General features: G+C 41.9%; 1 protein-coding gene across 5 annotated transcripts in view; it reads right to left on the bottom strand.

The window, feature by feature from the left end:
* Window positions 1–14,777, bottom strand: part of LRP5 (LDL receptor related protein 5) — a 173,184-nt gene that overhangs the window by 39,483 nt on the left and 118,924 nt on the right. For all 5 annotated transcript variants that reach the window (XM_082058602.1, XM_082058600.1, XM_082058601.1 and 2 more), the window contains exons 8-12: window positions 12,688–12,904; window positions 10,881–11,170; window positions 8,621–8,847; window positions 8,100–8,284; window positions 458–781 (exon numbers count right to left, since the gene is read on the bottom strand). In XM_082058602.1, coding sequence (XP_081914728.1) covers window positions 458–781; window positions 8,100–8,284; window positions 8,621–8,847; window positions 10,881–11,170; window positions 12,688–12,904 — 1,243 coding nt within the window. The remainder of the gene's footprint in view (window positions 1–457; window positions 782–8,099; window positions 8,285–8,620; window positions 8,848–10,880; window positions 11,171–12,687; window positions 12,905–14,777) is intronic.

Consider the following 14,777-nt stretch of genomic DNA (forward strand, 5'->3'; position numbering starts at 1 on the left):
TTGGCATAGAATGTTAGTTAAGCAGGACTTGCCTTTCATAAACTCATCCTTTCATCCAGTTAAAATTTCCTTATATGCTACTGTGTCAGGATGCCTGAAGCTTTTTGTTTTTTAATGTCAACAGTCCATTTTCTATTCATCTGCTATTTTCCCTAGAAACCTAAGTTCTTATTGGACAACCAGTGAACTGGTGGTCTTATAATACCACATACAGGGGGCAAGCAAACTTATTTGAATTTCAAGTGCATGTGCACGTTGCACAGACTACTTCGGAAAATCTTCAGCCCTAATTCATGTCACAAACATGGATATAAAACCCCATACTCTGTCCTCCTATTTCAATCAGCTTTAAAGCCAGAACCTTTGAAATGGACTTCACTTTCTATACTTGAAAAGGATCATAAGCATCTGGGAGCCACAAGCACTGAAGAATATAGCAGCAAACAAAAAGGCTTACAACTACAGTTCCTGCTGTTGGGATCCAAGGTATAGTGAGCAGCACAGCCACACCTAAATCCATTTGGTATGGCAAGGCACAAGTGACCACAGTGGCCGTTATTTTGCACACAATCATTCAAGCCATCCTGACGTGAAGAATGGAAGACCAATATATCCATCACAAAATCCAGATGGCCCTGAATAAGTGTCCTGTTCTTCCCACTGGTCTTGTCTGCTCTTTCTATGCTGTGAAGATTCCAGTCTGTCCAGTAGATGTAGTCACTGTATTGGGTTAATCCAAATGGATGAGGTAGATCATCTGCTATGATTTCTCGTTCTTGTCCTGCAAAAATACAGATAATCAACTACAGGGCAATTCCCAAGTCATGAAATGAAGAGTGTGACTGAATAAAGAAAAAAGCTTTTTCTTCCCTTTTGAAAATAAAATCTCATTTCCTGAGTCAGCATCATGCGATTCACTATTAAGCAGTATCAGCTCAAGAGGTAACCCCAGCACTCGCAAAAACCTTATACTGATACCCTCTTGCCTATAGAGCAATTTGAAACTGTGCCACTGTATTGTTGTTTAAATAAATACTACTCTATATGTCTCATGCTTATCATCCCAAATAGATATTAGAAAATATATTCAAGAATACTATCATCTCCAGGAATCACTTAGGCCAATAAAAACCCCAGTTAATATGCACAAAAGCAAAAACATAAAACAAACATGAGATTCACAGAGAAACAGCTATGATAAATTGTGGTATTCAACACAAGAAACACAAATATTTTGCAGTGCAATTTAACATACAGCTAGCCCAAGAGATTAGGAAACCATTTGTTTGGCAGAAATCCCAATACTCCCACACTCAGTGGCTCAGTTAGCAACATTCACAATAGATTTAACACCTTCTAGAGTGTTAGATGGCCTCTGCCAGACATGCACTACTGAAGTATATGAATTCACAGTATCACAGTATCAAAGTATGTTTGGGATTGGAAGGGACCTCAAAAGATCATCTAGTCCAATCCCCCTGCTGGAGCAGGAACGCCTAGGTGAGGTCTCCAGCGAAGGAGAATCCACAACCCCACTGGGCAGCCTGTGCCAGTGCTCTGTCACCTTCACTGAGAAGAAGTTTCTTCTCAAATTTAAGTGGAACCTCTTGTGTTCCAGCTTGATCCTATTACCCCTTGTCCTATCATTGTTTGCCACTGAGAAGAGCCTGGCTCCATCCTCATGGCACTCACCCTTTATATATTTATAAACGTTAGTAAGGTCACCCCTCAGTCTCCTCCAAACTAAAGAGACCCAGCTCCCTCAGCCTTTCTTCATAAGGGAGGTGCTTCACTCCCTTAATCATCTTTGTTGCCCTACGCTGGACCCTCTCCAGCAGTTCCCTGTCCTTCTGGAACTGAGGGGCCCAGAACTGGACACAATATTCTAGATGGGGTCTCACCAGGGCGGAGTAGAGGGGAAGGAAGACCTCTCTTGATCTACTAACCACCCCCCTTCTAATACACTCCAGGATGCCATTGGCCTCCCTGGCCACAAGGGCACAGTGCTGGCTCATGGTCATCCTGCTGTCCACCAGGACCCCCAGGTCCCTTTCCCCTACACTGTTCTCTAATATGTAATTTCCCAACCTATACTGGAACCTGGGGTTGTTCCTGCCCAGATGCAGGACTCTACACTTTCCCTTGTTAAATTTCATCAGGTTATTCCCCGCCCAACTCTCCAGCTTGTCCAGGTCTCGCTGGATGGCAGCACAGCCTTCTGGCGTGTCAGCCACTCCTCCCAGCTTAGTGTCATCAGCAAACTTGCTGATAGTACACTCTATTCCCTCGTCCAGATCGTTAATGAATATATTGAATAATACTGGCCCCAGTACTGACCCCTGAGGCACTCCACTAGATACTGGCCTCCAACTAGACTCCGCACCATTGACTACCACTCTCTGGCTTCTCTCCTTAAGCCAGTTTGCAACCCACTTCACTACTCTATTGTCTAGACCACACCTCCTCAACTTAGCTGTGAGAATGCTGTGGGAGACTGTGTCAAAGGCTTTACTGAAGTCAAGGCAGACCACATCCACCGCTCTGCCATCATCCATCCACCTTGTTACATTCTCATAAAAGGCTATGAGGTTGGTCAAGCATGACTTACCCTTGGTAAAGCCATGCTGACTGCCCCTAATAACCCTCTCATCCTTGATATGCCTTGAGTTGGCACCAAGGATAAGCTGTTCCATTACTTTCCCAGGGACAGAGGTGAGGCTGACCGGTCTATAATTACCCGGGTCCTCCTTCTTGCCCTTTTTGAAGACTGGAGTGACATTTGCTTTCCTCCAGTCCTCGGGCACCTCTCCCATTTCCCAAGACTTGGCAAAGATGATGGAGAGTGGTCTAGCAATGACTTCAGCCAGCTCCCTCAGCACCCGCGGATGCATCCCATCTGGACCCATGGATTTATGGATGTCCAGACTATTTAATTGCTCCCTAACCCAGTCCTCATCGACTAAAGCAAACTCCTCCATTGACCTGGCTTTATCCAGGGTCTCAGGGGTACAGGGCTCCCCAGGACAGCCTCCGGCAGAGCAGACAGAGACAAAGAAGGAATTCAGTAATTCTGCCTTCTCCATATCTTCTGCCTCCAGGGCACCCACCCCATTCATCAGTGGGCCTACATTGCCTCTGGTATTAGTTTTATCTGCTATGTATTTGAAAAAGTTCTTTTTGCAGTCCTTGCCCCTTCTCACCAGCTGTAATTCTAAGGAGGCCTTGGCTATCCTAGCTGCCTTCCTACATCCTCTAACAGCAGCCTTATATTCCTCCCAAGTGGCCAGCCCCTGCTTCCATGACCTGTAAACTCTCCTCTTCTGCTTGAGCATACCCAACAGATCCCTATTCAACCACACAGGCCTCCTGGCTCCCTTCCTTGACTTCCTACATGTGGGGATGCTCTGATCCTGAGCGTGGAGGAAGCAATCTCTGAATGCAATCCAACTATCTTGGGCCCCTTTTCCTTCAAGCAGTCTTGCCCATGGGATTTCCCCCAGCAATTGCTTGAAAAGGCTGAAGTTAGCCCTGCTAAAGTCCAGGGTTGCAATTCTACTTGCTATTCTGTTCCTGCCACACAAGATGTTGAACTCCACCATCTCGTGGTCACTGCAACCCAGGCAGCCCTCAACCTTTACTGCTTCGACCAGATCCTCCTTGTTAGTGAGGATGAGATCCAGCAGTGCACCTCTCCTAGTCGGCTCCTCCACCATCTGCATGAGGAAGTTATCATCAATGCACTGGAGGAACCTCCTGGACTGTGGCTGGCTGGCTGAATGGTCCTTCCAGCAAACATCAGGGAAGTTAAAATCCCCCACAACAACCAGGGCCTGTGACTGTGAGGCCACTCTCAGCTGCCCATAGAAGGCCTCATCAACTTCCTCAGCCTGATCTGGTGGCCTGTAATAGACACCTACAACAATATCACCCCTGCCAGCCTGCCCCTTAATTCTGACCCATACACTCTCAACTTGCTCCTCATCCACTCCTGGGCAGAATTTAGTACATTGTAGTTGCTCTGTCACATAGAGAGCAACTCCACCACCACACCTGGCTGGCCTGTCTTTCCTGAAAAGGACATAGCCATCCATGACCACATTCCAGTCATGTGAACTGTCCCACCATGTTTCTGTAATGGCCACCAGATCATAATCTCCCGACCGAACACAGGATTCTAACTCCTCCTGCTTATTCCCCATGCTGCACGCATTGGTGTACAGGCATTTCAGGGAGCGAGCAGAGCACACCAATTTCTCCCTAGGGGCATAGGAGGCCACCCGGTCCTCATCAGTTTTAGAATGCTGCCCCACTGGGACAAGCCCAGCTACAACCCCATTCCCCTTTGAGCCTAGTTTAAAGCTCTCCAAATGAGCCCAGCTAATTTCTGCCCCAGCATCCTTTTGCCCCTGCGAGATAAACCTTTCCTGTGTAACACTGTCCGGACTGGTGTCTTATAAAACCAGCCATTATCAAAAAATCCAAAGCCCTGCCTGTAGCACCAGTCTTGGAGCCAACCATTTACAGTCAGAATTTTCCTATTCCATCCCACATCGTCACTTGAAGATGGAAGGAGTAAAGAGAAGATCACTTGGGCCCCTGAGTCTTTCACCATCCTTCCCAAGACCTTGAAATCGTTCTTCATTCCCCTCAGACTACGGGAAGCAGCTTCCTCCCCATCTGTCTGGAAGACCAGCAGTGGGTAGTAGTCTGTCGGGTGCACCAGTCTGGGGAGCTCTCTAGTGATATCCTTGATCCGGGCTCCAGGTAGACTACAAACTTCCCTAAGAGGAGGGTCAACTCTGCATACTGGGCCCTCTGTTCCTTTCAGAAGGGAATTTCCTATTATAATCACCCTTCTTTCTTTCTTATAAGAGGCAGTCTTAAGTTGTGAAGTCAACCGCCTCTTCCTATGTGATCTTGTAGGCAGGCTTGGCACCACCTCCTCACCTACCTCTTCTTCAAGATCCAGGGCCTCAAACCTATTATGGAGGGGCACCTGGGGAGGCAAAGCAGGCAGGGAGGGGGGCTGCCCGTGACACCGAACTGGAATATACTTCCAACCCTTGTCATCTTTTAGGTCCCCTACCTCTGCCCGACAGCGACAAAGGTGGGGCTGTCTCAGGACTTCCGCCTCTGTCCGAGAGGGCAGGAGGTCCATCTCCTTTTGGGGGGTACCTTCCTGGGGTCTTTCCGACTGGCACATCAGGGTGTTACTCCACCAGTCGATCTCCCTTTCGCACTCCCTGATGGACCTCAACGTCTCAACCTCCTCCTTAAGTTTCACAACCATGTCGAGCAGATCTTGCACCTGCTCACACCTCACACAGGTGGAGTGCTGGCCTCCCTCCCCCAGCAGCAGCAGGCTCTGGCACTCCCCGCAGCCGGAGACCTGAACAGCCACCGTTCGGGACAGAACCTCAGTCTGTGTTGCCACAGTCTTTTTGAGACAAGCTCTCCTTCTGGAGGCGACCATGGTCATCAGCAGTCTGGGACGCTGGCAATAAGTTAGAGGGACTGACAAGCAACAAGTGCCCTCTGCACCCTGCTACACAAGCTACCACACCCGCTGCTGCAGCACAGTGTGGGTGGGACTCACCTGCTACACAAGCTGGTTGCTCCTCTCTGCACCTGGTGGGCAGCGACTAGTCCCAAAGGCTTTTTCAAGGCAAGGGGGGGGGGTGTGGTCGCTGTCACCGTGGGAACGCCCCCCGCCACGTCAGCCTCTCTCTCGCAATGGCTGCCGGGGCTTTGGGGATCGGGACACGCCGGGAAACACGCTGTCCCTGTACGTTTCCCTATGAGCTTCCTAATCTCTGCTGAACCTCGTGGTCGGCTGAACCTCACTGGCTCTGGCTCTCGATGGGCTGGCTCCGATCAGCTGACTGAATGCTAGTATCGAGTTTCAGCCGCTTTTAAACCTCCCGCCGTCATTTCTATAAATCACCTTCCTAAACATTTTCAGGCATAAACCTCTATGAATCTTTGCTATTTTACATCAAATGAGCATGTCACTTTCATCAGCATCATCTCCTGCCTCAAACAAACGTCCAATGCTACATTCTACAGAACACATCATTTTTCTTCCCCTGCCCTACTTTCCATCATGCCCTCTCTCATTTGGCCAAGACTGGAGAAGGAATGAAAAACCCCAAAACCAGAACATAATGCCATTTCCCAATAACCACTAGAACTAAGCAAAGAGTCAACCTTCCTTACTTTTAGGCATCTGAAGTGTCCAAGGTAGGTGCACAGATATCCTGCACACTCTCAGGTACTTAGAGCAATTCTCAACCACAGTGATGAATTCAGGGGATAGGCTCTTTTGAAAGAAGCAGACATGCTGTCTTATTGACTTTTGATAGTTGATAGATGATGGAAAATCTCCCCAACAGTGACTTTTCCCTGTGGGGTAATGTTTATAATGCCCAAGATTAAGTTGGGACACCATTCATTCATCCACTTAAAGAGTGCTTTATTCATTGCTTGCAGGGTAGATGTTTCTATCAGCAACACCAATTCAGATCACTCCTGGCAAAGAGACTGGCACTGTATAACGCAGGCCAAGTCTAATCATTTCCTTAACCAATAAGCCCACTTGCTAGATACCCGAGTCTTTATAATCTGCTAACTAAAAAGACATCATATAACACTGTTAACTTCAGCACTCATCCTTCTGCTTTCTTACCACAAATAAATGTTAACAGTAGGTTCAGCTTTAGAACCAGTTTAATTTACCACAGATGATTTCAATATTGTGTTTCTTCTCAATGCCATAATCAGTTTCTAGTTCAAGCCTGCCTCTGGCTCTTTTGTTTCTCTAAGTATAATGCACAAGCTTAGTGACAGCTTTGACAAACCATGCACTCTAGATGGTAAAAACCCAACTCTAGATAAAGAAACAGTCTTATTGCAACTTCTAAACAGTAACATCCATTCAGCAGTTGTGAACCCAAAGCAACAAATACAAGAAATGCAAAATCAGTGATAGTCTCAGGATCCAAAACTGCATCGCGCTCTCTGTTTTCCTAAGCTTACTAGATTCTCTGTACTCTGAAGATATGCATACACAATAAGCCTTTTAAAAAACATCTCATTCTAGTGGTAGTTTTTCAAGGATTAAAAAAAAGAGTTGCAGGAAAATTATATATGTCATCAATCAGCATTACTGTAACAGTCCTGTAAAAGTTTACTTAAATACTGTATATTCTGCCACATAAACTTTGATTTTTACATTGGAATCACTAAGGCATTTATTTCCATGTCACAAAGTCGCTTTGGAGAGACTTTGGAAATGGAACAGGGATAGGATTTTGGTTCAGGAAATTCTGGATTCCATTTCTGATCCTATCATTGATTCACTGTGTGGCATTTGGAAACTTATATAAACTCTGTTTTCTCAAAAAAGAACTATCTGCCTCAGCTTGAAGCCCTTGAAGACCATTTAATATTTACAAAATATCTGGACAATACAAATGCACTACGTGAGCTGCAGGAAACAAAACTTCCTTGTATTATGCAGTTATCATGTCAACATCGATGTGAAAATTCAGTAAATCTTAGCACACTCCTTGTATGTATAAACAAAATTCCAATGGAAGATATGCAAATGTGTAAAGTTGTGTACAAAACATGTTATGATACACTGTAGAGGCAGCTGCACAACCTTTCAGACTACACGAAATGCAAGCTGTATTTGGGTTTGGTTTTGAACTAATACAATTAGTGTGAAGTTGCAAAAAAAATAATACTTCAAAAGAATATTGGTGGCCAGACTGAAAAGTCAGGGGTGGTAAACCTATAAATTGTCCTCACTTCAAGAAATTCAGAGGCCATCTCTGCTTTGATAAAACACAGGCAGTTTCATATCAATACAGAGAAGTGACACCATATCTCACCGTAATTATAAATCATCATATATTTTTTCATCTAGGAAGTTTTTTTTATCTCCTTAAACATTTAATTCTCCATTTCCTTTCATAAGAAAAATATACATGCAGATTTAATATCAATTATATAATTCAAATTTCATAATATTCAATTGCTTTACTATGGTCAGTGCGTATTTCTGTACTGGCTAGTGTAATATAATACTGGATTACCTAGCATATTTGATGACTCAATCATGCTTGTGTCTAAGTCAGTCCAATATAGCCTTTGGTCCGCATAATCAATAGTGAGGTCATTGGCACGACCCACTTTATCTACCAAAGTAATGCTGTTTGTTCCATCCATATACGCTCGAACTATCCTAGGTTTACCTCCCCATTCAGTCCAGTACATGTATCTGCAATGAGAAGTGGAACAAAAAGAGCACATTAGCTAGGCAGGATTGTGTTTAGCTGCATGCTTTGATTTTTCTAAATTTATTTTCAGTTCTTAAAAAAAAATAAAAAATGAATAAGTCATGTGGTTCTGCGCAGTATTACAGTACTTCTTTTTTAGACAAAGGTAGAAAAATATGATTGACAATTCTTATTTTTTCATTGTAACCCATAGGGTTGTGGAGCGTTTATTGTATTTTCAAAGACCCTTGAAGAAATGGAGCTATAGAAACTGCCAATTAACTTGTCATGTACAAGAACATGCACACAAAGCTTTGAAAAACAACACTGTCCCTTACCCTTTGGTAGGATCAAGAGCCAGAGACCTTGGGTTGTCCAAGTCCTTCCACACAAGAACCTGCCTATGCTGTCCATCCAGGCGGGCTACTTCAATGCGATTGGTTCCAGTATCCGCCCAGTAGAGGTTCCTTCCCATCCAGTCTACAGCCATTCCCTCAGGATAATCTAGCCCAAACTCAATCACATGTTCAACAGAGCTCCCATTCATGAAAGCTCGGCTTATGGTCTGGAAAATAATTGTGTAAAAATATTAAAGTGTTTACGGATACCCCACTGCAATAAAAAGGAATAATTATTATGAAGTTTAGAATACAAAAATAAATTAGTAAAAAAGATAAGCCAGTGTTACATTTTTTAAATTAAATTAAATTTCTGTTGTCAAAGAATATGTAGCAATTCACAGGATAAAAAGACCTGAATTTTCAGAAAGCTACTGGTTTCTGATGACCAATCTAAGACATCTTAAAAGTATATGACTTTCAGAAAGCACTACGTATCTGCACATTCTTCATTGCCCCTTCTCCCTCCTTCTATTTGCACACAATAAGGAAATTTTTTTTAGTTACTCAATTTGCTGCAATGTTTTAAGTCTCAGAAACACATCCAAATTCAGAGAAATCTGAATTGTTTCTCATGATCAGTCACCTGGATCAAGTTTGCTGATCCCATCTATAATTTAGTTATACACACTCAACAAAACAAGTCATAACGCAAGGACTGCATACATATAAACAAGCTGCTCCTAACAAGGAGTACAATCCCCAGGCAAATAATTAGTAACTTCCAGGACCAATGTACAATCACCCACCTTTGTTATCAACACTAAGCAATCATTCTACATGCCTGCTAATATGTCAGCTATCAGTTCCTTAATAATTTGATAAATGAACCTATCAGGTTAAGAGACATTTTATATTTTTAAAGGTAAATGTCAAACCCAGAAATCATGGAGTATGTTTTTATAGGTTACACCCAGATCTCAGAAAAACTTTAATCCCTTTTTGAAAACGAGTCCTCATATAACCAGAGGCAGAAGGAGGTCAGGGAAGTAGTGGTTACCAAAGGAAAGGGAGACAACTATGGGCTCTCAAGGTACACTACCTGCTGCTAAGATGCAGGAGGCGAGGGCACAGGGGGAATGAGAACCCAGATGTGCTGAAACATACATTGATACACATGTGAAAATACAGTATTCTGGATAATTCAGGAGGCCACAAACAAGTTAAATGTTTTACAGATCCACATGGAGTAAGACTGGGACCTATGCACTGATGCAGTTTAAGTCATGTATTTTCCACTGTAAATGGTTAAGATGATCATAGCTCCAGTTCTCCATGTGCTTGTGTGATATTTATTTAGTAACTGTGTCTACAGTATGCTAATTTATTACATCGGCACTGTTCCTGAAGGAAAGGTATCCACACCACAAGCAGCACTGTTAATACTGAAGCAGAACCCTCATTAGTCTTCACAGAGAGGCTATGGAAACTGCAGGTGCCCTGCAGTCACTAAAAGTGAGCTTTTCCCTATTATGACTTAGGGACATTGGCAAGGAATCTTTCTTTGCTCTTGGAAAACCTACTAAGAGCCTAAGTAGAGGAATTCAGTTCCAGTGAACTGCACCTGTCATTTTCTACCATTACTTAATTAACTTCAAAAAGCGAAGTTAACACTGATGAACAGCACAACACTCACTTTAGTATGCACCTGGATGTGAAACAAATATGTCACAGGAAACATCAAACTCCTGGGGAACACACTCTGATGGAACTGGGGCAGGTGGAGATTTAACAGTGTGGAGGGAACCGGGCGAGTTCCCTGGCCTTTTCTGTGCCAAGCTGGAGACACAGACTAACAGTAACTAATCCAAAGTTCACTTGCCAAATGTTGACTATGATTGCCTTCCAAGCCAAAACTGGAATAGGATAGAAAGCTTGGGGTGTTACTCTACTATGTGACACGAAAATAGCTTTTAAAAAATAGATACATATTTGGATGCAACACATGCAGCCTCCAAGACTTCGGCATTCGGTATGAGCACACATCACTTCAGATTTTTATTTGAAGCAGGAAGATGCCTGTCACACAACTGTACTTTCAACAATGCAACTGTCTTCATCTCCAAGAGTCTCCTTGGATGCAATTCAATTACAACATTAGCAACTGCAGGACAGATCATGTAACAGAGATGTTTGTTAGATCAAAGTAACTGCTCTTTATGCTGGCTTTATATTCAGGGAATTCACATGTCAATAATACCTTCAAACTAACATCAGTCCAATAGATTCTGTTATCAGAGACATCAAAATCCAGAGCAGATGCTTCCTTGACTCCAGTAAGAGGAATAGCAACATCGTTATTATTGGTTTCAAGGGAAATCCTATGAATTGCTGCTCTGCTTGTGAAAACTAAGAAGGCTTCAGGAATGATGCAAGTCTTCATGTCACTCAACAGCTCAAGGCCAATGGGACAGGCACACCTGGTCTCCTGAGGTGTATAGAAACACAGATGGCTGCAGCCTCCATTACTCTCTGCACATGAATTAGTTCCTTAAAAAAAAAAAGGAAAGCAAAACAGTTATTGGTGCAATGTGGAGGTAAGTGGGAAAGAGGAAGGGAGAAGGCTGAATGGAAACACAGTGTAATTATAATTTTTCAAAATAAGTTAACACTATGAGTTGTCAACATGGAATTCTAAAAACACCACTGAAAAAATGTTTCTTTCCTTCTACCCAAGGATTAGGAAGCTGGTCCTATCCTTCTTATAGTACAAATAACAGCTACAAACATACCCTTCTGTTTTCCCCAAAGATTCAATTCCTTCACTGAAGGCAGGTAATTACATACAGATTCAGCTTGGTTATTTTTGGCCAAGTACCTCACCTTTGTATCTTTTTGAAACCACCAGTTTTAGAAACATTCAGTGCTTAAAATGCTGAGAAAAGAGCTGGGTAACCACAGTTCTTTCCCAGCTGTCTAATTTAAAGCTGAGAAAATTCATTAGCAGAAGCATTTCTCAGAAGATCACCACAATCTCGCATTTATTTTTTTGTGTGAACAACCATGATCATATGGGGAGGGAATGTGAAAGGGAAAGCAACGACCAAAAGATAAATGAGTGTCTTTCTCCATCTGCTGGAATCAAGGATTTAAATAAAGACTGTTACCACCAAAAAAAATAAATGTCCAAGATCAGTCTCAACCTTTTTTTTTAATATTCCCTTTTTAGGGCATACATATTTCAGACTTGTAGCTTGAGAACTTGATTATCCTTCAAGTAAAGCTTCCTGAAAGGCTGGAAATCCATGTACTGGCAGGGTATATAATAATTTGACAACCTACTTTATGTAATTCTGTTGCAACTATTCTCAGTAATTTTGACAGCTGTTCCAGGTAGTAAACAGATCTATGGTGAACATGCACCTCTCATTAGTTAATACTAAAAACAGAGGTCCTGTGACATACTCCTCTGCAGAATGCTAGCAGAGGACCTAAAACACTGATTGCACCTTTCAGCAGATGCAGTGGAACAACATGAAGCTTAAGCTGCTGAGGATGCTAAGGGCAAGATTTAGTTGTTAAGATTTAAGTACAATTTAGGTGTTAAAGTTAGTATTTAAGTGCCATGTGCTTTGAGCCAATGTTGTAATGGCCATTGATTCTGCCTATATCACCCAACACAGTAAAAAGCATTCTGGTAACCGAACATCACTGGGACTTTCCACTGGAAGAAAAGAGCATCAGAAAAGAGAGCAATTAAGTGAGCACCAGAAGTAACGATTCCTATAGATTGGAGGGAGGAATAAAATTCTCCTCACAAAAATTCAAAGAGTGTAGTGGAAGTTGTGGAAGACTTTTGTCAAATGTCACTAAATTCTGGAAGCCCACACTTCTTTTGCAACACTCTGTTTTCCCAACTTTACAAACAATAGGTGAAGCTTTCCTTTAAAATTATTCAAACATATGAGACCACAGTTATTCTCATTATAAGCAATCAACAGTTGCTTAATGAAAGCAAGACCATCTAGAAACTACTACAGATCCATCCTATGATTGCTCAGGCTTACCAAACACTTTGGTAACACTTGTTGCTTTAAGGCCCATTAAATCTGGCAGCTGATCAATTATGATGTCTCTGCTAGCCTTTATCTTGTGAACTCTTTCAATGCTTCGTCTCTGCCAGTCAGTCCAGTAGATGTAATCTCCCAGGAGTGTGAACCCAAATATATGTGGAAGCTTATCTTCCAGCAGGGTTTTTCTCATTGTTCCATCAACATTTATGACCTGTGAGAAAAAAAAAAAAAAAGGAATAAAATAATCTTCTCTAATGCAGGTACTATTAAAATTACAATATCAATCATATTTTGACAACTCCTATATTTTTATGCAAGAAGCTCCTGAAATTCACAGCAGGCTTCTTCCAAAAGAATGTACCTCTAGGTTTGTTGAAAGAAAAATACATTGGAATGACAAGACTAGAAGTGGCTTATCTCACCCCTTCTCCACTGGAAAACCTAAGCAACATGAATTTCACTTGCATCAGTACAAACCTGTGAAGACCACTACAAAGGGAGTGTTTCTTGGGATGGGAGTGAGGCTCAGGAGATATTTAATTTCTGTTTATGTCTTGGTCTCACTACTGAACTCTTTCCCCAGAAACAAGGAATTGCTGGACTGACCTTCAGCACTCAATCATGGGGAAAAGAGGCCATCAGAATTCTTTCAGGGTATGATAAAGCCAAATAGAATCTGTACTTTCTGAAATTTCATTTCTTTTATCATAAAAGAATTGAGTTTTTCTCACTCTTGTGATAAGATCTTTAAGATGTGGAACAGGTATTGACATATGTAACCGCAGGGCACCTACAGTTTCCATAGCCTCTCTGTGAAGACTAATGAGGGTTCTGCAGAATTCTGCAGTATTCCTGAAACTGCAGAGAAAGCAAAATAGTAGAGATGGGATAAGCTCCACATATATGTATGCTATTGGATAATTATTTCATAACCAAGTACTACAATGATCTCATGCTACTCCACTTTGCTTGGCATAAGGAAAGAGATTCATATAGTCTGAGCCTGATCAATAACCATTGGACAAGATGAAATTAAAATGTCTGCATACAAATCCCCATGCCACATGCCTGAAATCACCTCCATCTACTACAGGAATCTGCAATTATCTTTTCGATCATCCAGACATCTCTTACACATGGCAAAGAATGTATATTTATAGGACCTAGGCAAAATATTTACCTGACAAATTCCTATATTCCTCCCCATCACACTTCTTGCAACTGGTAGCTGCAATGTAACTATAATATTTTTAAGGTGCTACTTGAAAATTTATACTGTAAGCAGTATGAAGTTCAGTATCATACTGAAACCAAAAGACCACAACTTAAGACAATTTATTTTCCAACATACTTCAATTAAATCTCCATTTGTTGCTAGAAATGCTTCACAGGTGGACAACCGCTGTACTTTAATTCAGGCTAATACGGCTTGTGACTGAGGTTTTAAATAGTCTCCTCTTTACTATTATTTGGAAATAAAGTTTTTATTCAGATACTAAACCTGTACCTTGTAGGTGATTAAGTTGCCTTGACTATGAAACACTTCTATTTTCTTGTGATTTAAAGACAGATATGGTCATCACAACTCTGTATTCCTCTGACTTTTAAACTGCTAAGTGTTTAAGCAATATTTCTTATTAAAAAATACTTAAATGCTATGTAATATTAAACCATTAAGTGCCTCACAGTACTATGGACAGTCAAAATCAACCAGCAGTTTCACCACAATTTAATACAGATATTATAAAACAGTAAGTTGTAAGGTTCTGTCCATACAAGCAGAAGCAGCTACGATTTCTTTTTTTAACATGACCAATGACAATCACCACATCTTACTGAATTAGCATGTGAATTTCACTATGCTTACGCAAACCCAGGGAAGATATCCTAACAAACTAAAAAATGGAATCTCTGTTTGGAAACCCTATAACGCTTTACAAATTTGTGAAAACAACATGCATTTCTTCCATGGCACAGTTACTTTGGGCACAATATTTCCTGTTTAGAGTAATACAAATAAGATGTGGTCACCGATTTTACTATATGAATTTTATCTGAAAATATTACTAAATGCTAGTACACTG

The sequence above is a fragment of the Streptopelia decaocto genome (assembly GCF_964273445.1).
Source record: "Streptopelia decaocto genome assembly, chromosome: 7".
Lineage (NCBI taxonomy): Eukaryota > Metazoa > Chordata > Aves > Columbiformes > Columbidae > Streptopelia > Streptopelia decaocto.